The 21,760-nt window shown below is 41.1% G+C and overlaps 2 protein-coding genes and 1 long non-coding RNA gene across 4 annotated transcripts in view; 1 reads left to right on the top strand and 2 right to left on the bottom strand.

Moving 5' to 3' along the window:
• MAP1LC3A (microtubule associated protein 1 light chain 3 alpha) overlaps positions 1-7,591 on the top strand; it is a 39,515-nt gene extending 31,924 nt beyond the window's left edge. For both annotated transcript variants that reach the window (XM_072997010.2, XM_072997009.2), the window contains exons 3-4: positions 4,253-4,359; positions 6,407-7,591. In XM_072997010.2, the coding sequence (XP_072853111.1) occupies positions 4,253-4,359; positions 6,407-6,569 (270 nt within the window). In that variant the 3' untranslated portion in view covers positions 6,570-7,591. The remainder of the gene's footprint in view (positions 1-4,252; positions 4,360-6,406) is intronic.
• A 4,063-nt stretch (positions 7,592-11,654) lies between these two features.
• Positions 11,655-12,432, bottom strand: LOC144589144 (uncharacterized). The gene is made up of 2 exons (XR_013545054.1): positions 12,294-12,432; positions 11,655-11,888 (listed from the first exon to the last, which is right to left on the bottom strand). It is a non-coding gene; the product is annotated as an uncharacterized LOC144589144 (long non-coding RNA).
• Positions 12,433-14,786: 2,354 nt separating this feature from the next.
• Positions 14,787-21,760, bottom strand: part of PIGU (phosphatidylinositol glycan anchor biosynthesis class U) — a 36,660-nt gene continuing 29,686 nt past the window's right edge. Inside the window, exon 12 of the mRNA XM_020778317.3 lies at positions 14,787-16,435. Coding sequence (XP_020633976.3) covers positions 16,322-16,435 — 114 coding nt within the window. The 3' untranslated portion in view covers positions 14,787-16,321. The remainder of the gene's footprint in view (positions 16,436-21,760) is intronic.

The following is a 21,760-nucleotide window of genomic DNA, read 5'->3' as shown; positions in this document are numbered from 1 at the left end:
CAGAAAATGACGAAGTCAATATCTTGTGGGATTTCTGGATTCAAATTGATAGACACCTTGAACATAACACACCAGACATACTGTAGTAGTAATAGAATGAAGAAAGTACCGGATCATTGACATTGCAATTCCAGGTAATGCCAGAGTTGAAAATAAAAAGCTGGAAAAACTTTACAAAGTACAGAGACCCAGCAATCAAAACATCGCACTCAGTGGTCCCCATAGTCATTGTGGCTTTGGGAACTACTGTATATAAAGAAATTTCACACAGTAGTTGCAGATCTCAGAAATAGCACTACCAGAGCTACAAAAAAACAGCAATATTAGGAACAGCATACGTACTGTGCCAATATTTAACAGATACTTATTAATACTTGTATCTGTTTTATAACACTAGTCATTGTTTTTATAATTTTGATTGAATGTGCCTGGTGTTTTTGAATCATCATCGTCATCTTAGAACTTTAGGGCTGGAAGGGACCCTGTGGATCATCCAGTCCAGGCCCTCTCAAGGAAGGCACAGCAGGGAATCAAATTCCCATTCTCTGACGCCACAGCCAGATACATAAACCACTGAGCTATCAGCAGTTGCAGCATGCATGTCTGTTCTTTAAGTGAACTTTGTGTGTTCTGCACTTTCTGGGCAGAAAAGATTCCTGTGATATCTTTTCATAAAGTTTGCTAGGGTAAATATACACTTTTAGTGACCTGTGAATGATTTGCCAAGAAAACACTCATTTGAATAGCAGCTTATGTTCAACACAGCTTGTAAGTGGTTAAGCACAGGGTTAGCATTTTGGACTTTTATGATCAATACAGTGTACAGTAAGAACAAAGAAAAGAAAAGAAAAAGATTAAAGGGAGAGGGAGGATTTTATGAATATTTTGAGTGCTTTTTCACCTTTGAAGAAAAGCAAAGCTATATAAGCTAGTATATTAGGAGGAAAGGGGGACTTAAATTCTTCTCTCTGGCTAGGATCCGAGCTTTCCACATGGTAATTATTATTTTTACATATACATAGGGAGGTAAAGGTAAAGGTTCCCCTTGACATTTAGTCCATTCGTGTCTGACTCTAGGGTGCGGTGCTCATCCCCGTTTCCAAGCCATAGAGTCAGCGTTTTGTCCAAACACAGTTTCCATGATCACGTGGCCAGCGCGACTAGACACGGAACACTGTTACCTTCCCACCAATGTGGTACCTATTTATCTACTTGCATTTGCATGCTTTCAAACTGCTAGGTTGGCAGGAGCTGGGAAGAGCGACGGGAGCTCACTCTGTAGTGTGGATTCAATTTTACGACTCCTGGTCTTCTGACCCTGCAGCACAGAGGTTTCTGCGGTTTAACCCGCAGTGCCACCACATCCCTTACAGAGGGAGCTACTTATGCGTAAAGATACCCTACACTTGGGAACCCTGATTATGTGACTATGTACTAACTTCGCAGATCTCCTGGGCTCAAATCTTCAAACAGAACCTCCTGGTGCAGTGGTCGAACTGCAGTACTGCAGTGAAGACCCTGCTCATGATCTGAGTTCAATCCTGGGCTCAGTGAGCTGGCTCAAGGTTGACGCAACCTCCCATCCTTTTCAGATTGATAAACTGAATACTTGACTTGCTGGGGGTGGGGGAATGTGTAGTCTGAAAAATTAAATTGCAAACTGCCCAGAGAGTGCTTTAAACACTATGGGGTGGTATATAAGCAGCCCACTTTGCTCTTGCTTTTATCCTTTGGCTTAGTCTCTGAACTCTTCTCTCTAGTAACAGGTAGATTTTAGGGACATATACAATGACCGCAAAACCTGTGGAACAAGATATACACCCGAGCCAGAAGCACAGTGATTATGAAGATTGGTCGTTGCTCCTTTCTCAGTTTCTTTTGTGTTTGGTGTCTAGACAAAATATGTTCAAAGCACTGCAGCTGGGAGGTCATTCAGCAATATTGATTGGCAGTACATTGGTAGGATGCTGTGTGGGCAGTAATTACAGAGAAGTGTTAAAAGCCCGTTAGATTCGCAGAAAGAAATCGACCTGTCACTATTAGCTGCTGTAGCTGAAAATCTGAACAGTATGTCTTACCCTGGCAGTGACCAAAAGCAAATGGGGACATATTTTTGCCCATATGCAAACTGCAGGTCCGGTTCACTCCCCTCCAGAATTGGACCACAGTTTGATTCAAAGAATATCACATTAACAATGGTCCTGATGCTACAGTTACTTTTGAGTAAGGAGAGAGAAAAATCCCAAACAAATATAGCTGCATATATGATCAGAATCCTGTTGCTTTTTTTTACCATTTGTGAAAGTTGCTCTGACTTGTTTGCTTATTGACAAGGTGTTGGTTGTGTGGCCAGGCATGAAACCACCATGTGACTGAAACCTCATCAGTTAAGTTGAAGTGGCTTCCATTAATGGTACAAAGCTATAGAATTCTGATCAATGCAATACTTCGACCACCATTGTCTATTGCTCGAAACAGATTGCTGCGCTACTTTATTTGAGGAAATGTTTTATCTTCTTTCCTTTAAGCAGAGAGTGAGGAATGTAAGATACCTTTATTTCACAGTGGTGTCCTTTTGAGTTTGTGACATCAGAGGATGTACATATATATGCCATCAGTGTGTGGAAAAGTGATTTTTTTTTAACCTCAACTCTTGGAATGCTCTACCATGCTCACTATAGCATGAAGCACTTTTCCTGGTTCATTGAATCATTGTTTCCGGTGTGCCATTGTTTCCAGCTCTTGGCCCTGTTCTACGTTCTTCCCTTCCAAGTCAGGAACGGGGAACCCCACTAGACATTATTGGGCTGCAGCTCCCATCAGACCTAGGCAGGATAACCAAAGGTGAGGAATGATAGGGATGATGGGGGAGGTAGTACAAATATACCAACAAGGTTTCATTGTCCCCAACCCTGTTTTAAGTAACAGTTTCATGGTCTGTTGGCTCTACTGTCAGTCTCTGCTGATGGGTTTGGCTCTGCTGTCATGTGCCAGAGCTGTTACATCCTTCAGTGACATGCAAGTGTTCATCACGTTGTTTTTTGTCAACTAAGAAGGTTCTCCCAGATTTGTAAGATCCATTGTGCATTGTCCCTAACAAGATTTTCAAAGTAAGTGAGATATTTAGGTCCCTTCCAGCTCTAAAGTTCAAAGGTTATTTAAAGAGTGGGTTTACCAGTTCTACTCCCCTAGTCAGTTTCCATGGCTAAGTGGGGATACAAACCCTGTTCTCCAAAGTCCTAGTCCATCACTCTTTCCACTACAGCAGGGATCATTAACACCCGGTCTGCGGCCCAGTGTCGGTCCGTGGGTTTTCTGGAACTGGGCCATGGATATGGATCTCCACCCCTTGCACGCTCACGCGGGTGTGTGTGTGTGTGACGCTCATGTAGTGGGCGTGTCATGCCTGCAGGGGGCATGTTGACCATGGAGCTCGCTCCTCCCAATCGGTCCGTGGCCTCAAAAGTTGGGGACCGCTGCACTGCAGCACACTGGGAACCTTAAAAGGAGATATAGTTGCTCTGAATTCTTGGTTCCTGAGATTTTGTACAGGTAAATATGATATAAATAGTGAACAAGTTGAGAAAACATGCATACTGGATTTCATATACGTAAATAGACCTTCTCACGCAGTATTAACATTGGAACTAATAATATGGATTCAGCTGTTTTTGCTGCCATGAAGTTAACCACTGAGAACATTGATGGGCTGGCTCTCCATGATATCACTAGGTCTCTTCCTTTCTCAATGTCTCATAAAACCGTTGTTTTTAACTTATTGAAAGATGGTTTTCCTTGTATACAAACAAGGTCTGAAACAAGCACGTAAATAACTTAAGATTATTGCTGTTCTTTCAGAATTGGGGATATAGGGTTCGGGCAGTTGAAAAGAAGGACAGCATAGAATATTGAACTGCCAAATAGTTTGCTGATTTCATGTAGTTTTGAAAATGTGTTTCTAAAATTAAGGAGAAAACTAGATTGAGGAAGGATTTCAGGATGAATGTGTATGTTAGCCCTAGTGCAATTCCTGAGTTTTATTGCTATATATAAAGAGAAAATTGTTTGGGTTGGAGCAGCAGACAAAGGCATGATAATTTGAATCTAGGTTTGTCTGAATCCACTAACAGTGATTTTTATTCTGCTAGCACTTCGTGTTTTCCATGAGAAAGGCTGTCCTAATGGGGGCTCTTTTGATCAAGTTTGACAAGGAAGAACCTGACTCTCCCCATTTTTCTCTTTCTCTCATTAGGTCATTATTGAAAGATACAAGGGGGAGAAACAGCTTCCTGTGTTGGACAAGACCAAATTCTTAGTTCCTGACCATGTCAACATGAGTGAATTGGTAAAAATAATCCGGTAAGTAAAATCCTTCAAAATATCTATGACCTTTATGAGCGCACACACAGACAAACCCCCAAACACATGGGCTTCCATTCCGTTAAGTACTACAGTATATTTTTCCATCTGTAAGACGCTACTTTTTCCTAAAATCATTACCCTAAAAATTAAGGGGCGTCTTTTATACAGAAGTAAGCTAAGATAGCTGAAGAGAGAACACGTATCTTGCCTCTCTAAACAGTCTTGCTTCAGCCAGGAGGCGTAGTTTCCTAGTCAAGTGACTTAGCTTCCTCCAATCACGAGCCTTATGGAACTGATGTCAGCTGATCCTGAACAAACCAATTGGAATACACCTCCTTGGAGGTGGAGCCTATAGGCTCAAGATTCAACAGAGACAAAATATCCAATATTCTGAGCTCAGAAGCTGAATCCTCAAAGCTAATTTTTCTTAATTTGGGGGTTAGAAAATTGGGGGGTGGCGGCGTCTTATAAATGGGGGCGTGTTATAAACGGAAAAATATGGTGTTAGTTCTTTCAAGAGTCCAATCCTGTGTGGTTCTTCTTTGCCAGGACTCTTGCCTTTTCCTGACTTTCTTTAGCCACAGTGCACAGAAGAAAAAACATTGGCCCAGTGCCCTGTCACCTACAGAGGATGGTAGATGGCGATCTAGGCTAGCACAATACATGGCGCATCTGCCATGAGTTCCTCTCCGAGTTCTTATGCAGTGTTTTGGCATGAAGGATGTCACCTCTCCCCCCAGGTAGCACTTAAAAACAAACCAATAAAACATGAATCCTGTGCTGACTGTATCACAAGAGCAGTAATTACAGTAATGGTCCTTTGTGAAGCACCGTGTGTATTAATGGGGTTGTCTTAATTGTGGTGATGGTGAGCAAAATCTTGAAGAGTGCAAAAAGAGTCCCAACTATGTAGCCCTATAGATTAGACAACTCAGCATCCTCCATGCTTTTATGGAAAATAGACAGACAGATCTGTCCTGCGTTTACACTGAGAAGACACATTTGCACCAGCTGTCACCAATCCTAGTATTTCAGATCGCAAGCTCTTTGTGAGCAGGAACTCAAGACTGTATATCTCTCCAATATGGCATGACACTGTAGAAGCCAGTTTTCTGAATGCAGCCTGAAGGGAGCCAGTTGTCTGAGCTGAGAATAGATTGTTGAATAAAAATGCTAAGGAGTAGTTGTTTCTACATTAAGACTGGCTTGAAGAGGGACAAAGACTTTTTATCTCACTGATTGTTATTCAGCTCATTGTGCAGAGAGCCCTTTGCATTACCAGCCATTACTGTTTAGGCCATTTCACTGTCTCTCAGCTTCTGCTTTGTGTCCCTTCTGGCTATCTCAATGGCAATCTCCCTTAAGGATGGCTCATCTAGATGTTAAACTCCATCTCCTGTACTTAGACCAGATTGGATTAACGCCTTTCAGCCCCATATACACGTGAATCTGCTCATATTATGTCCTTGTCACTTCAGTCCCAACAACTTTTGGTTAATTGCCATTGTTCAGATAATCATCAATGTTTGTACCTTTTGCATTTCTATTTCCCTGCATCCCTCTCCCCTGCTAATAAGTGTGTGTAAATATCTGCATCTGATGACGTGGACTGCAGTATGCATACGTTTATGCCAGGTAGAATGTGATAGTCTTTATTGCGCCACAAGACCAATTGTGATCATGTTGAACTCTCTATTGTACATAAGGATGGTGAAGTCGTCCTAGGAAGGAGAGGAAGAGTGAGGTAGTTGCAGGTACAGATTTCCATAAAGCAAGAAAGGAAACCTCCTGATATTTCAGGACTGCAACTTTAGTTTACTAAGTTGAGGAAAAACTGAAGTGGGAGCATAGACAGGGAGGATGATACCCGTCAGTCTGTGCCGTGGCCAGATCCATCAGCACTCCCAAGTGCTGTTCTTGTGTGCCACTCAGTCTTGCTCCATGCAATGTGTGGCTGCTTTTATCTGGCTAGATTGACATATGTCCATAAGCTAGCCCCCTGCTGCCACTCTGCTGGGATAAATGCCTTCTTTGCTTCCACCAGGCGCCGGCTGCAACTGAATCCAACCCAAGCCTTCTTCCTCCTGGTGAACCAGCACAGCATGGTGAGCGTTTCCACCCCCATCTCTGAGATCTATGAGCAAGAGAAAGACGAAGATGGCTTCCTCTATATGGTCTATGCCTCCCAGGAGACCTTTGGCTACTGAACATGTATCATAAGGATCACCACCACCATCATCATCATCATTAAAGAACTGATTCCAAACTGTTGCAGCAACATCCCTGCCTCCCCAGCACTCCCCCACCCCTTGGCAAATAAGTGCAGAGAGCAGCTTGTGGCCCAGGGCCATCACAAAAGTAAGCTGTGCTCCCAACTCTGCAGTGCAACAGACCAAGATAGTTCGGTGTGTGTGTGGGATGCACGAGTCTCCATTTTTTCCCTTGCCATTGCCTTTGCCCTTTGTGTGTTCCTCTCCCATTTCTCTTTTTGCGCTCTCCCTCCTTTTCTTTGTTGTCTTTTGTCATCTTGCTTAGCCCAATGCCAAACAGATGGAACATGTGGCGGACAGAGAAAGGAAAGGAAAGTCACAATGTCCTCACCTGCCAAGGCAAGGGCTGGGCTTGTCCTTGAACTTCTGTAACAGGGCAGAAAGTTTGAAGACAAAAGCAAACATAAACGAATTAAGCAACTGTCATTACTCCTTGTGTTTTTCATTGATCTTAACTACTTGCATATCAATTCCTGGTGCTACAGAGTAGATGTAGGCCTCTTTTACAGGACTGTGTATAAATATATCTTTTAGATTTATTTTGTTATTTTTTAAGCACGATGGGGGAATATAATTTGCTTGTATTAGCTAGATTCGAAAACAAACAAACCTAAGCTTCTTTGCACTTTAAAATATAGAGATTAGAGTGAAAGTAGCTTAATTTTCAATGTTACGTCCATACCCTGTGTTATTCTATGTCATGATTTTTTTAAAAGCCAGAATGTTTTCCTTTCTTGCTTTCTTGCATGCATGGATTAATTTTTTTTTCTATTTTAGTCCCTTTGTGGCAAACAGACCATTCACTCAAGGAATGTACTGATTTATATTGCTACTTTTTTCTTTCTTTTTTTTTAAATTTATGATACCAAAAAAAGTATGTATGAACAGAAAAAACAAACACCCGGTCAAATCTATATAAATATCTATATAAATAAAGGTAAATTAAAGTTGTGTTGTTATTAGAGTGGTATATCTCTTCTCTTGATCTGCTGTATGTCTCCTGATGTTCAAACAGTGTTCTTGAAAGATGTGAACCCTCTGCCATGTTTTGCTACCTCCATAATTATGGTGCCTAAAGAAGATAGGAAAGTGATGTAAATTATCATAGCAATCAGCAGCAGCAGCAAATGACCAGCTGTGTACTGGTTATGGACTGGTGTGCCTATAAATAGTCATTGTGGTGGTTTTCTGTTCTTTTCATGCGAGTTGATCAGTTTGGGCTGATTTTTATTTTTTTATTTTTTGCTACAAACGTTTATTCGGTGCTTTTAAAATAATTTATACAAATAAACGCTGATCAAGCCACTTGAGGGAGATGGGGTCTTGCTCAGTTACTGACAGGCAGATTGCTCTGTTGGTGATATGCACCGCCCTAACCAAAAGATTGGGTGGACCAAGTGGCAGTTTTATTATTGACTCAAAAGCCCATAATTTCCAGAGAACTCCCAATTTCTGCCTGCCAACCAGATGAAGAGATTACGTCTTAGCAAAGCTTTAGGGAGACAGGATGTGGTATGTGTACCTAAAGCACAGCTAGCCTTCAACAATAGGGCCATTACTACAATTGTGTGTGGTTTTACACACCTACTGTTGGCTTAGAAAAAGAATTGATCCCAGATTAATAAACTGGCACATTTTCAACTAGATCATAAAGTTTACTTAGACGCAGGTTCCAGATTTTTAATCTCTGCTTTTAAAGCAGTGTGTAACCCCTTGGTCCCCCATAGCATTCAACATTATGATATGGATACTCCTAGCTGTTTAGGATGGAGTAGCCATTGCTTACTCTTATGCTCCTAGTGCAGCACTCTACCTGTCCTGCTTTAGTACTGATTATTTAGAGCAGTGTTCTGTTAGAAGTGTGTCAGAGAGAGGTGTGGGTATATGATGTGTATTCATGAACTGTCTTATCAGCCTAGCTTTAAATAGTGGGTTGGTTACTACAAACAACTAATCTTGTTTAGTATACCTTGGAATAGTTTCTGGCCTTAATAGGCCTGGATACGTTGCTGATTAAGGCAAAATCTCTACTTGCTTGGAACTGGTAATGTTTAGATTACCCCTGCTTCCTGTCCTCCCCCCCCCCCCCCAAAGAACCAAGGCTATATTGGTTTGAAACAGGGACGTTTTCTGAACCCTCAGTTGTCCCATAGAAAGACTGGCTGGTTTTACTGGGGGAGGGGGGGAAATGCACAGCCTGGCTCACTTAACTTTCCAGAGGAAAGGGTGTGGTTGGTAGTGTGTGCGGCTGTGGTTGATATTTCTTCCCAGAAAGAGCCAATTAAGAACTTAAAATAAATATTTAAAATCAGGGAATGATCATCTGATCTTTTTGGATGGCAGTTTTCATCACTGCCTCTTTTTGATGATGCTAGCTACAGCTGCAACCCAAAACCAGATGCATCGCATAACACAATTTGCCCACCTCTGACCTAGGTTTTTTCCTCAGCATGGGCTCTCTCAAAGTCAGCTGGCTTGCCTTTCTAATATTTTTTTATTAATGTGAAAATGATTTTAGATCAACCTTAAAAGACCCTTAATGCAGCTTTCCTCAGCTGAATACCATCCAGCTCTTCTGGATTTTTAATGCAGCATGGCCAATACCAAGGTTGATAGGCATTTTAATCCAATACCTCTGGAAGGTGCCAGAGGTGAGTGGGTAGAGAGATAACTAGCACCGGTAATTTCCACTCAGAAGAGCAAGCTCAGTGAGCCTGACCCCTAACCATGCCAAGTTGCTGCTATTCCACTCAGATCCACAGAACTGAGCCTTCAGGTTAAGTCCTTTGACTGCCTTTGCCCTTGGACAGAAATTTGCTTATTACAGCTGACCTAGGACTCCCTGGAAAAGACCTTAATGTTGGGAAAGTGTGAAGGCAAGAGAAGGGGACGACAGAGGATGCGATGGTTGGACAGTGCCACTGAAGCAACCAACATGAATCTGACCCAGTGGAAGATAGGAGGGCCTGGCTTGCTCTGGTCCATGGGGTCACGAAGAGTCAGACACGACTAAACGACTAAAACCAACGAACGAAGGCAGCCAATTAGCTGATAAAAGCAAATGGGGAATGCAAGCAAGACACAAGCAAATGCGATCTCCACGCACGTATAATATTGGCAGCAAATGTGTTAGTTGTTTAGATAAGGCCACACCAGGGAGAAGGCAGGGAAGGTCAGGAGGCAGAAGTTGAGATCTACTTTTGCAGAATGGGTATGTATGCAGGAGTTGAACTGATGTTCAGTAAAGTGCCTGTCTGCTGAGTCAAGGCCAGGTGTTTGTGCCACCCCCCACGGTGCTTCCCAGGAGATGGGCCAGCTGAGGTGTGTGGCTGATGGGGTTAAATTTCTGGCCATGAGCAAGAAGAAAGAACTGCTAAATACTTCTAAGTATCCATACTTAGAAAACCCTAGGGTCACCATAAGTTGAAACAATAACTGTGGCCTATTATCAAACTGAATTGCCAATCTAGATGCAGCATATGACAGTCCTCCCCTCCCCCAGCATCTTTATCCTCCTAGAACAAGGACTTGTAATTGAAAACAATTGTAATGTAACAGACCAGGAATTAAAACACTGTAGAACAGTGGTCCCCAACCTTGGGCCTCCAGATGTTCTTTGACTACAACTCCCAGAAGCCTTCACCACCACCTCTGTTGGCCAGGATTTCTGGGAGTTGAAGTCCATGAACATCTGGAGGCCCAACGTTGGGGACCACTGCTGTAGAAAACACATGGCCAATAGACAGAGGGGAAAAAAGAGAACCATTTTATTGTGCTGAATAAAGTTGGTTCTACAGCAGCTGCAGAAGCAGAAATCCCTGTATTCTTCCATTTGGCCTTTATAGCAGAGACCTTGTTACAGATTTCCAAACAAAGGTTACAGGAGCAGAAAACAATGTCTAAGAAATGGTGTTTGACTTCTAAGAGGCATTTGATATCCAAAGAATTAATTTCTTTTTAACCTCTGCACACCATATTTGCTTTTACATTCAGATCAGGAGCTATTTTAGTAGCCATCAGTTATGCAGCTTACATATCCTATCCACAGCTGCTCTGCTGCCATGGGCGTGGTGTCGGGAATGGGGGATGGGACTGCATTCTCAAACCATCTGAATAGGTAAGATCATATTGGCTTCTCTCCTTTCAGGATGCCCACAAAGGAACACACACAATGCAGTTAAGCAGTCTTGATAACGATTTGTAATTAAAGACATTTTCTTGCTACTGTATGAAGATAACGAGGATGGCTGGAGAGACACAGCAATGGTGTTTGTTATTCTGATGTCAGCAAGACCCCGGCAAGGCAAAGGAGAAGGCTGACCTTGTGTTCTCCAAAGAGAGAAATACAGTAACAGATATGGTGATAAATGTAAAGTTCAGCTCTGCTGCCAAAGAAAGCTGCCATAAGTAATCTGATCGTGAAAGCAGTGCAATGTAATATGTGACACAAGCATTCATGGACTTCACAGACTTCTCCAGCATCATTATAATTTACCTTTAACATCACAACTCTGTATGTCTAATTCAGCTCAACAAGAGAAAAATGTTTGCACAAATGACTCAAGTATTATCCTGTGCCCTGTATTAACAGTGAAAATTACTGATTATCTGAGTAATTCTGATTTTGCCTATAATGGAAGAGGCTAATAAGCAAGACAGAGTCCCAGCAATCAGGAAATCCCATGAGCTTTTCTGACCACAAGGCATTGCCCACATGTCAACGCCTCTCTATGCAAGCATAAGGGCTAGAAACTTGCTTTTTAAAAAATTTGAATACTGAGATTCCTTTTCTATTTATCGGATAAATTTTGTGCCAAATACCAAATTCAAGGGGGGTTGTTTTCTTCTTTGCTTAGGCAGACCCATGGAATATCCACAGCACCAAATGAACAGCTGAAGGCAATGCTTCTACCAGTTTTAAGTAGTGAAATTATTATTATTGACGTCCTAAGAACAAATAATCCACTGGCCAGAGAAATGATGCTATTCTTTGGAGAAACTTCCAGTGCATCAACTCCTCTCTTTTATGGTTCAACCATGCCTTTGTTTCTGTGAGAACAGCTCTGCTCATCTGCTTTATGGTGAGTTTGGCAGAAGCCACTTTGCCACAGATGCTGCTGGCACAGATCTATTCACAACTCGTAGCTTTATATTCTGACAACCTTCTATGCTATGTAGATCCTAACATCTGTAGAAAATTATTTCATATTAGAACAGTGTCCTCTTAAATAAATCATTCTAGTACCATTCATGTATCTTTTTCTCTTCAAACTCAGCTCACCAAGGATTTCAGGTAACAGAAACCACACGTATCACAAAAAAGAAAAGACGTTGTAAGCATTCTGGATCCAAATTTCTTTTGGATAGTATGTTAGTTTTGTTGTAGAGATAATCCTGCCTTAGCTTTTAAACCATGTAGTAAGAAATGCTAGATTTTATTGGACTCTTTCTCTATATTCCTTCACAAGAAGGCTGGTACGTATTAACAGATACATATTTTGCAAAGGAACCAAGCTGATACCTATACAAACTCTGCATTTCAGCCTAGAACACATATTACAACCCTATTGAATGCATGAGGCTTCCATAGCAGACATAGTTTTTTTTAACTGATTTAACTGGCCACAATCTAGGAAGGACATCCTTTTCTTGAACAAGAACATTTCTCACTTCATAGCTGAGACGCAGCCCCGTCCTTTCATTTTCACAGCACAGCCTACTAAGCAATTGGTGTGTACATTCCCAAATGGCTGCCACAGCTAGGCGATCAGCATGGGGAGGAATAGCGACAAGAGATGCCTCTATTATCTTACACACCAATGCCCTTCAGTCACATGGAAAATAAAATGGCTGATGCCATGGCAACCACTCAGTGCCATGATGCTGCAACTCCAGGCCTTCTGCATGCCAACCCAGATTAGGATTTAAGAGGATGAAAATGGGGGTGGGGAAAATGCTGGAATCAGGACACAGCTGAGCTAAGGCAGAGAAAGATTATGTTACATTAATTACACTCAGCTAAAGGGTTTTATCCCACTCTGAGTGCCCTAGACTATCCTTAGCATCTAACTGCTACATGGGCACACAAGCCACCTGCCAGTTTCCAGTAAACTACATATACATGTGTATAAACACCACTGAAGTTAACACTCTTTCTCCATGACCATCCTGCTCCCCAACCCTAGTCATAAACAGAATAATTCACCTACAAGAATTGGGGGGGGGGGGGTTCTTGTGGTGTGTACAATATGGGACGGGGGCAAGGGGGAGAGAACAAAAAGCAGAGGAAACGACACAAGTGAAAGAGTGGCCCCGTCTGTAAGGAAATGAATTGTATTTTCCAGATCAGAGTAACTCTGCTGCCTTGATACCGAGTTCCCTCCATTACAGGCACATGTTCAGACTTGGGATGAGATGGCCATTTTGCAAGCCAAAAGAAACTCTTCTTTCTATAGATACATTCTATTAGCTTTGGGTTATCTCAGATACATACCATCCATTATGCTCCTCTGGATTGCCGTCTTGGACAATCCCTTACTAAAAGAGTATCTTAACAGCTCAGTTTTGCACCTTTACTGCTGGGTGGAACCATGCACCATGGCAGACATAGGACCGCAGCCCAAATTAGCAGCAGTTCTTTCTCTGTTGGTCCTCCTCACCATTAATATCTAGAGATACTTAATATATAACATGGCGTCATGCCGTGAGTTTTCCATCCTTGTTCCACCTCACTGGCTGCTACTGATGGCAAGAGGAAAACCCACAGTATAACACTATTATGCCATATTCCTTTCATTTAGTTGCTTATTTATAGACCGTGACAAGAAAAACCCGAAGGGGCTTATGCTATCCTTGTAACATAGTCCACTTTTCTCAAAGACCATAAAAAAGTGGATACAGCAGCGAAAAGCATTAACGTAAGTGACCCAAGCCAGACACAAGTCAAACAAAAATTAAATGCACAGAAAACTCACTTCTCTTCCCCTCACTTATTCACACAAGTGGCAGATCCAAAGCACTCCATTAACACATTCAGCATTCACATATAGCACCCCTTTCCTGCTATCTACTATCTTCTACTGTTTCAGCCCAGTGATTCTAGCAACAGCACTTCTTCTATGGGAAATTAGGTTCTGCCAAGGGAAGGCAGTCCTACATTGCAACATCCGTCCCTAGCAAATGGCTAATGGAAGTGGGAACCTTGACATCAAAGGTTTTCTCCAAATCAACAAAAAGAATACAATTTCAATCCTTAACTTAAATACAATGCAAAACAATAAAACAAAACAAAAACATAAAATTACTATAAACTACCAAAAGGAAAACAAAATCCTTTGCTGGGATGCAAAAGCATTTATGAAGCACACTGATCATAAGCACCTATATCTGTCTTTTTACGACTGTATTACTTGGTCATCCTACATCAGAAGTCTTTACACCAAACCTCGTGCAGCTCAAATGCTCTTGATTTCATGATACAGTCTTCAGACTTCATAATGATAAAACACTCTTAAAAAAAAACCCACACATACACACAAAACAAAACAGGCACCACTGTGAAACCACAGTTCATACAACTGAATATATGTGCAGAGGTTGCATATGGAAGAAGTGGAGAGATCTGAGTGTATTCATTGCACTAGTTCCTGGCCACATGTAAAGCTTCTGTTTGTACACCATATGCTGTCAAACTGGAACCAACCAATAGCAATCCTAACAGGGCATTTAAGTGACCTATTTAAGGAATGATGTTCCAGTTCCACACCTGCTGAATTTCCATGGTAAAGCAGGAATTCGAACCCAAGACTCTTGAGTCCTAGCCTAGCGCTCTATTCACTATACCACAGTAGGTATGTACCACCCAGTGGCAGATGAAGACTGAAACACCTTCCTTCAATTCACCGTCCCATTCACAGGTGAGATATTGGGAATGGCAAGCTCTAACAGATATTGAATGAATATGAGGTGCCAGCACAAGAATTATTCTACTCAGAAGCCTCGTAACTTTTTGCTGAAAGGGAGCTTACCTCTCCTGGTCTTTCCAACTCCCTCTCAAGAATAGCCCTCTTTATATAATTCCTTAAGGAACAGCATGTGATGCCCTCTTTAGATAAAAAACACAAAAGTTTACATATCTGCTATACAAATCATTACTTTTAGTTCAATACAGTGGGATTTTTCTTTATTTTTTAAAATTCCCTTGCAAAAGATTGCTTTGTATGAAATATAACGTAAGTGATTATAATCTGGCGGAATGGCTTTGCACTTTAAAAAAATGGGAGAAAACACACAACTGGGAATTCAGTGGGTACGAATCTTGTTGGTTCTGCTCACAGATCAAATGGTGAACTGGATTATAGGCGAGCTTCTCCTAGATGCTTTGCTAGTCCCAGTTTGAGCACCTTCTGGGAGAACCACCTTGCAGGTAAAATGTAAGTGAGAAAAAGATGCCAGCTATAAACGTGCTGGATAAGAAGAATTAAAAATAGCAGCCATCACCAAACCAAAATATCTGTATCTTGGTTACAGAAGGAAAGAGATCTAACAGAACACACAGCACTGGAAGTGGGTGGGATGGGGTAGCCATTTTTCTGCACTGCCAATTTTCTAATATACCAACTTTTTACTGGTTCTTCTTCCAAAGAGTAATACTGTGAGTTTGTACTGGTACTGTATAACTACTGAAAGGCCCAAACATCCAATGGAAAAATGGTGTTTCCACTTGGAGAGAACTTAAAGCTTTTGTGCTTGTGGCCATTTGTTACCAAATCCTAGAGATCTGAGGACATGTAGTACCATACTTCCAAAATAAAAGGACAGTTTGAAGGCTAGAGACATATTCCTTTGTACTTAAAAGCTGGATTCATTAGGGAGTCTACCCATAAGAGGTCCTCTGTTTCTCTTCATTTCTTTTTTTTTAAGCCATACACATATGACCCAGCTCCACGTTTATGATCAGTGTCTTTCCTTAAGAAAAAGGGAGTAAGTTCAATTCACCTGCTAATCCCATCCTAACAACCCTCTGCCATGTATTTGAGAATCTGGAACTCTCCATGCCTTCATGGGTGGGCTCCGTTGTGATTTCCACTCTGAAAATCAGCCATTCGCATAGAGCAGAAAACTGTAGTAGCATATCCAAGGCTTTCCAAGTTCTAACATCAGTGCAAAAAGAAAAAGGGTCCAATGTGTAATAGTAGCTTGCTGTTCTCCAAGAATCACTTTACATCAGGCAAGTGAGCTGCTGATTCAAGCAGTGGAAAGAGCATGGCAAAGAGAAACAAATAAAGGCTAATTGAAGCTATTCCTTTCCTGAAAGAGACAATTTCAAGCAGAAGTTATAATAATCAACTATGGTCTTGTCTTTTTCTGGGTGCCAGGGCCCATTGTGGTTTCAGTCCAAATGCATATCACCACATTCTGATAAATCATCCAGGAGTTATCAGTTGGCTAACAGCAACACTAAAGTAGTAGTAGGAAGCTTCAAATGGGGTTGTGGACCACAGCTCCTCAACCTGTCCACATGCTCCTTGACCATTCTCCATACCAGCATCCATTAGACTACTCTCTGTCAATTGCAACCCTTTTTCCATAAGCAAAAAATGTAACTTCTCAAAAGTCCAACCCACCCACCCAAGAGTTGCTTATTTTTCACAGGAGTCTCTTCCCCAAGTCACATCACGTTGCCAGCTTTATTTGAGAACCAGGATGGGGTCTGTCCTGTCTTTTCTTATTAAGTTAAGTCCATGAGTGAGGTAGTACTCTCTCTGCAGGAAAGCGTAGAAATAATTTGAGATGAGCATGATCTGTAAGAAAAAAGACAAGCAAGAATGATATCAGTTCTTTAGAGACAAAATGGCCACACTTCCCAGCCAAAAGAGATTGCTCCCTTATACAGTAGTACACATATGGTCACATTTCTACTTTAGGATCTAAGAATAACACAAGAGATGCCAGATCTGGCTCCATGATGGGTGCCAGGGCAGGAAAAAAAGAGGGCTATATGGTTCAAATTTTTGAAAGACTAGCTGCAGTCCAGCAAGCACTGAGCCAAATAATTTGCTTGACAATACATATCACAGCTGAGATGTGAGAATGAGGAAGGATGAACATAAATTCTTTAAAATACCTCTTCCCCAGAGCTGCTTTGTCAGTGTAAATCTTATTGAAACACAGCTCCCTCTTCTTAGGATGTCCCTGTTTCTCATAAGCAGCACAGCTCATCTCTATTGAAAGAAGAGCCAAGAACTCTCATATATTACCATATGACTTCACTGAACGTGGATCATTCCTTTGTAAGATCAGTGTTACATACTCCTGGTTTTCAGTCTATTAAGTTACAGTATGGAAGTAAAGTGTGAACTCCTTCATAATCTCTACAGAATATAGGAGGTGGGAGCAGAGTAGGGAGACCCAGGTGGGGCCACAATGACTGGAAAGAGGAATGGACATGGTGCTTGACCTGAGACCTAGAATTGACACTCTCCTTCTCCCGCTGCAAGTTATCCTTCATTTTTAGAGGCCTTTGTTTTGAAGCCAAGGGACTACTCCACAATCTGGTTCATCTACATGCTTCCTGAGGTACTTGTTTCTCAGGTGGTGAATAACTTCAGAAGCATCATCAACGCTCTTCATTTTCTTTTTTAACACTCAGCGACACATCACTATGTCATAATTCAAAATGTGCAAAATAGTGGGGCAAAGATAAAATGTAGATTTTGTTTTATTAGGCTGCAGGGGTGAACATGGACCTTAAACTTATATGGTGATTATCTCTCCACCAGCTCCTATTCACTAACTTTGAACAAAAAGAAGCTACTGTGCACACCCAGCAAAGTAACCCTGAAGGCTTGGCACAAAATAGCACTCTGGGGGAAAAACAGGCACTAAATGTCCATATTTATTTGTAAGCAGAATATAGGCACCTTATAGTTCTCCATCAGAGCAGCAAATGTTTTAATGGTTTCCAGTGTGTTGCCTTTAAGCCCTTGGGCTTTACACTTGACCCAGTTCTTTCCATAAGTAATATGATAAACCTGGCACATGTGTCACCCTGAGTCAATGTGAAGGCAACTGAAGGCAACTGCCACCAAGTCACAGAAATACAAGTCATTTGGCCTGAATTTACTAGAACATCCATACGCTGGAATCTAAAGTGGTAATCACAAAAATTGTGTCCAAACTCCTACTGGTATTCACCTAACTTTGCATAACTTACTGTAGCTAATTGCAGCTAACTAAGGAGGAACCAGGGCATATCTGATCATGCATGTCTGACAATGAGCATAATTATACAACTGAGATACACCCCAGCACCTTAAAAACTAGTTGCAATTAGTCACAGCAAGTTACACAAAGTTCACACAAGTACCAACAGGATTCTAGCCAGTAACAAAAAAAAGACACATTGCTTTAATGTTGTACATAAATGTAGATACTGTAGATGCAACGCAGTTGTGTTCCTTATGCCTTACAGAATACAATTTAAAAAACTTAAATGGTTGCAATAACTTCACTCTACCCCCTCCCGAAGAGGAAGTGGTCTTAAAACACTTTCTCTCAGTCAGTAGCACTTTATATTTCACTCATATAAGTTCCTCTAACAACCACTTCTGTTATATTTGTGGATATTTTCTGCAGGGTTTTACTTATTATTGTATTTCAGCAATACAACTTGAACAACGCTTCATTTTAGGCAGCTACAGCTGCAACCCTGTTCTTAACTTACTTAGGCATTATGTCCCATTCAACTGAGTTGCGCTTACTTATTTAGAATTTACTTCTAAATAAACATGTACCGAACTGTACCATAATGCTTCACTGTCTTCTCATCCTTTTTCTTTAGTTTCCCATTTTGAAGTCACTGTCTTGCTCCTTCCACTAGTACTTCTAGATTTCCCCCTTCTCTTTCCTGTTCATTTTCTATACCTGTACCTGTTCTTAAACACCTGATGCAATGAAAAGAAGTTTGAATGTGGAAAAATCCCAGTTTCAAAGAATTCTCAATCAATTATTATTCTGACTTGCAACAGTGAGAAGGTAGGAGACAAGCCACAGAACTATCAGCTGGCACTAGTCTTGTTGAAACTAGATGCTATTGAGTTTAGTGCTTTCAGAACAGACTGCACCAGAGAGAGGCCAGTTCCACCTTGTGAAATGTAAAGTGGTCTGGCTGGACATTGTATACCTCCTTCTTCCCTCTCCTGTCCCCTGTGCCTTTTGACCATGGTGTATTAGTCTGTAAGTAATTCTGACTGTCACACCTTCCTGAATTTAAGAAACTGTCATAAAATGACAATCCTGCTCACATAGAAAGAGTTGGTCACCTCCTTTTATATATAGTATTATGTGTCCTAACTGTACATTTCCTCTCTAGACTTCAATGCAGAGCTACTGCATTAAGAACAAATACAAGATCATGGAACAGCAAGCTCTGCTTCAACTCCAGCTTTCACTTTTCATGCAGTCTTGGAAACAAGCAGCAATAAAGAACTCTAAATAACCAGAAAGCTTCTTCTGCAGACAATGTGATACAACAGGTTTTCCACTCAAAAGCAACAAGAAATCAGAGGAGAAGGAAATATCTAGAAACTACCCACCCACTTGCACAAGGTAAGCAGCAAGCAGTGCTAAGTGACTGCAGAATTTACGAAAGGCATAGCTACAGCTCCACTCATTCAGGAGTGGGAGCTGGACTCGATGGGCTTCTAGGCCCCTTCCAACTTTATTTTTCTGTGGTTCTATAATTAGCGCTTGGAAGGAACCGGCAACAAACAAACCATTATCTGCAATCAATTCTTCTTTTCAATAATCAAGATTCTAAGTTACATTACAAATGTATCATAATGCCAGATAACTAATTTTGCTGTGCAAATGATACGTTTTAAAAATATTACCTGTATAGTTAAAATTGGGTATGTGAGCTCATTCATTATCTTTTGTATGACAGACAAGCAACTTGCAATAATCTGATTTTTTAAAAAAAGGGTAAGGAAGCAAAGTTATGTTATTTACTTTTTGATAACTGACAGCAAATGGTTACTTCTATGATGCTGTAACAGTAACTACATGGGTCTCGCTTCAAAACTTACTGTTAAAACAAAACTCTACATACTGATACTGTTACACAACAAGTGTAAATGCACCCTCATATACGTGGTGCACCATTTAATGTATAATAAATAAATCAAGTCATTTAATGTATAATAAATAAATTACTTATTGTAACACCTGAACAAAGAAACTTTGGCTAATAATGGGTTCCAAACAAGCCAAAATTGTTTAGGTGTTACAATAAGCCATGGTTAAAATAAAAATAACAGAATGTAAGAAAGGGTATTAGGAAGAATGTTGCTCTAATAAGATCATTGGCCTAAGCAGGACTATATGTGTAGAACCTAAAAATCTACAACTAGTAAAGCTAAATTTCAGACAGCAGCACATGTATACATTGTCACTCTGTACAGCCAGGAAATCGGCCCGTCAAAGGGGAAACAAGTTCACGTACGTCCTTATATGTACACCACAAGACATGTTCAGTTGTTTCTATCTGCTCCATTCCACATGGGCAAAGGCCCAGGGGGTCTTTTTAGGTATATTTTTCAATAAGATATTGTAATATCAAGCATTGATCAATGGTAGATTGACCTTCCCTAAAGCCTGCCTGTTCTTCTGCAAGTATCTTATCTTGGTCCAGCCAATCTTTAAATTTCCCATATAAGTGCCTGGTATATAATTTACAGATTGTGCTGAGGAGACTAATAGGCCTGTAGTTTGCAGGATCATCTCTCTTTCCCTTCTTAAATATGGGGACTATGAGAGCAAAACCCCAGTTTTCTGGAATTTGGCCAGTGGTATCAACATACGTGAATAACGATGCTAGAACCGGAGCCCAAAATTCTAAATTGGTAGGTGCTCTGTAAGACTTTCTTAGTTAGTATGCATTCCTTATCAAACCATGGCTTTGAAGTTGGATGGTGCCATTGCTGAGTCACTTTTGCTTTGCCAGTAACAGACTGTTTCAGTCACAGATCAGCTCCTCATAAATTTCCACCGGGTTGCTGGTGTGCATTATAGATGTCCTAATGCTTTACATGTTGTCAGATGGAAGTAAAGTCAGTAGATCCAGCTCCATCTTTGGGGTCCATTTAGCCCGACAGTGTATTCCCCCCTCAGGAAGTATCATGGATGGGTATTGATTTTCGCTTCTTAGATAAGAAAAAGGGGCTTTCATAATTAGTGAGACAGAGGGATGATCACTTTGGAATTTTGTGGCTACTTCCAGTAATGGAATTAAATTTGATGAGATGATTAAATTGTCTATTTGGCTGATTCTAGTTCCTGCCAGGTAGGTGAATTCAGCTGGGTAATCATTCCCATATGCACCATTTAGAACGTGCAGGTTAAGCCTGGTAGTCATTTGATGTAGGAAGAGCCCGGCATAATTTGCTTTCCTATCTTTAGATTGTCAATTAAATGGAAATCCATTTAGGCCAGATGTAGGAGGGCATGCTTTATGTTGAGAGTATAGGGCTTGTTCGTTAGGGCCCATACGAGCATTGAAGTCCCCTCCCAGAATCACGTATGTGTTGGGATAAGAATGAAGCAGCTCTGCTACATAGGCTTCAAATTCTGTCCATATTGCCAGAGTCTGTGATTTTTTCTTTTGATGGGGTAAATACATTTAAATAAATACATTTATTATCAGCAAATCCTAATGTTCGAAATGGGAAAGGATGGCCATTGTGTGTGTGTGTGTGTGTTTTTTTTTGTTTTTTGGACTTATATACCGCCCCATAGTGCTACAAGCACTCTCCGGGCGGTTTACAATTTTAATTATACAGGCTACACATGTTGTTTGAAGGATGGCCGCAGCCTTGTGTTTACACACAGGGATGTGGCAGTCAACACTCCTAAACCTCCCTTGCATCTTCCACAACCTACCCCAAAGGTTGCACTGATGGAGTGTGAGTGAAAACCATTGATTGACATCTTTTCCTGGACCCAAGTTTCTTGTATCAATACAATGTCCATAGAGGAAAGATACTCTCTTGATTCAGGGTCCTGGGAGTGTCCGATCCATCCATTTATATTCCATGACATGAGGGCAATTTTATATGTATGCTGGTCTA

This window comes from Pogona vitticeps, chromosome 4 (genome assembly GCF_051106095.1).
Source record: "Pogona vitticeps strain Pit_001003342236 chromosome 4, PviZW2.1, whole genome shotgun sequence".
In the NCBI taxonomy this organism is placed as follows: domain Eukaryota; kingdom Metazoa; phylum Chordata; class Lepidosauria; order Squamata; family Agamidae; genus Pogona; species Pogona vitticeps.
The sequence above is the reverse complement of the archived record's forward strand: the minus strand, read 5'-3'. Positions and strand labels throughout refer to the sequence as shown.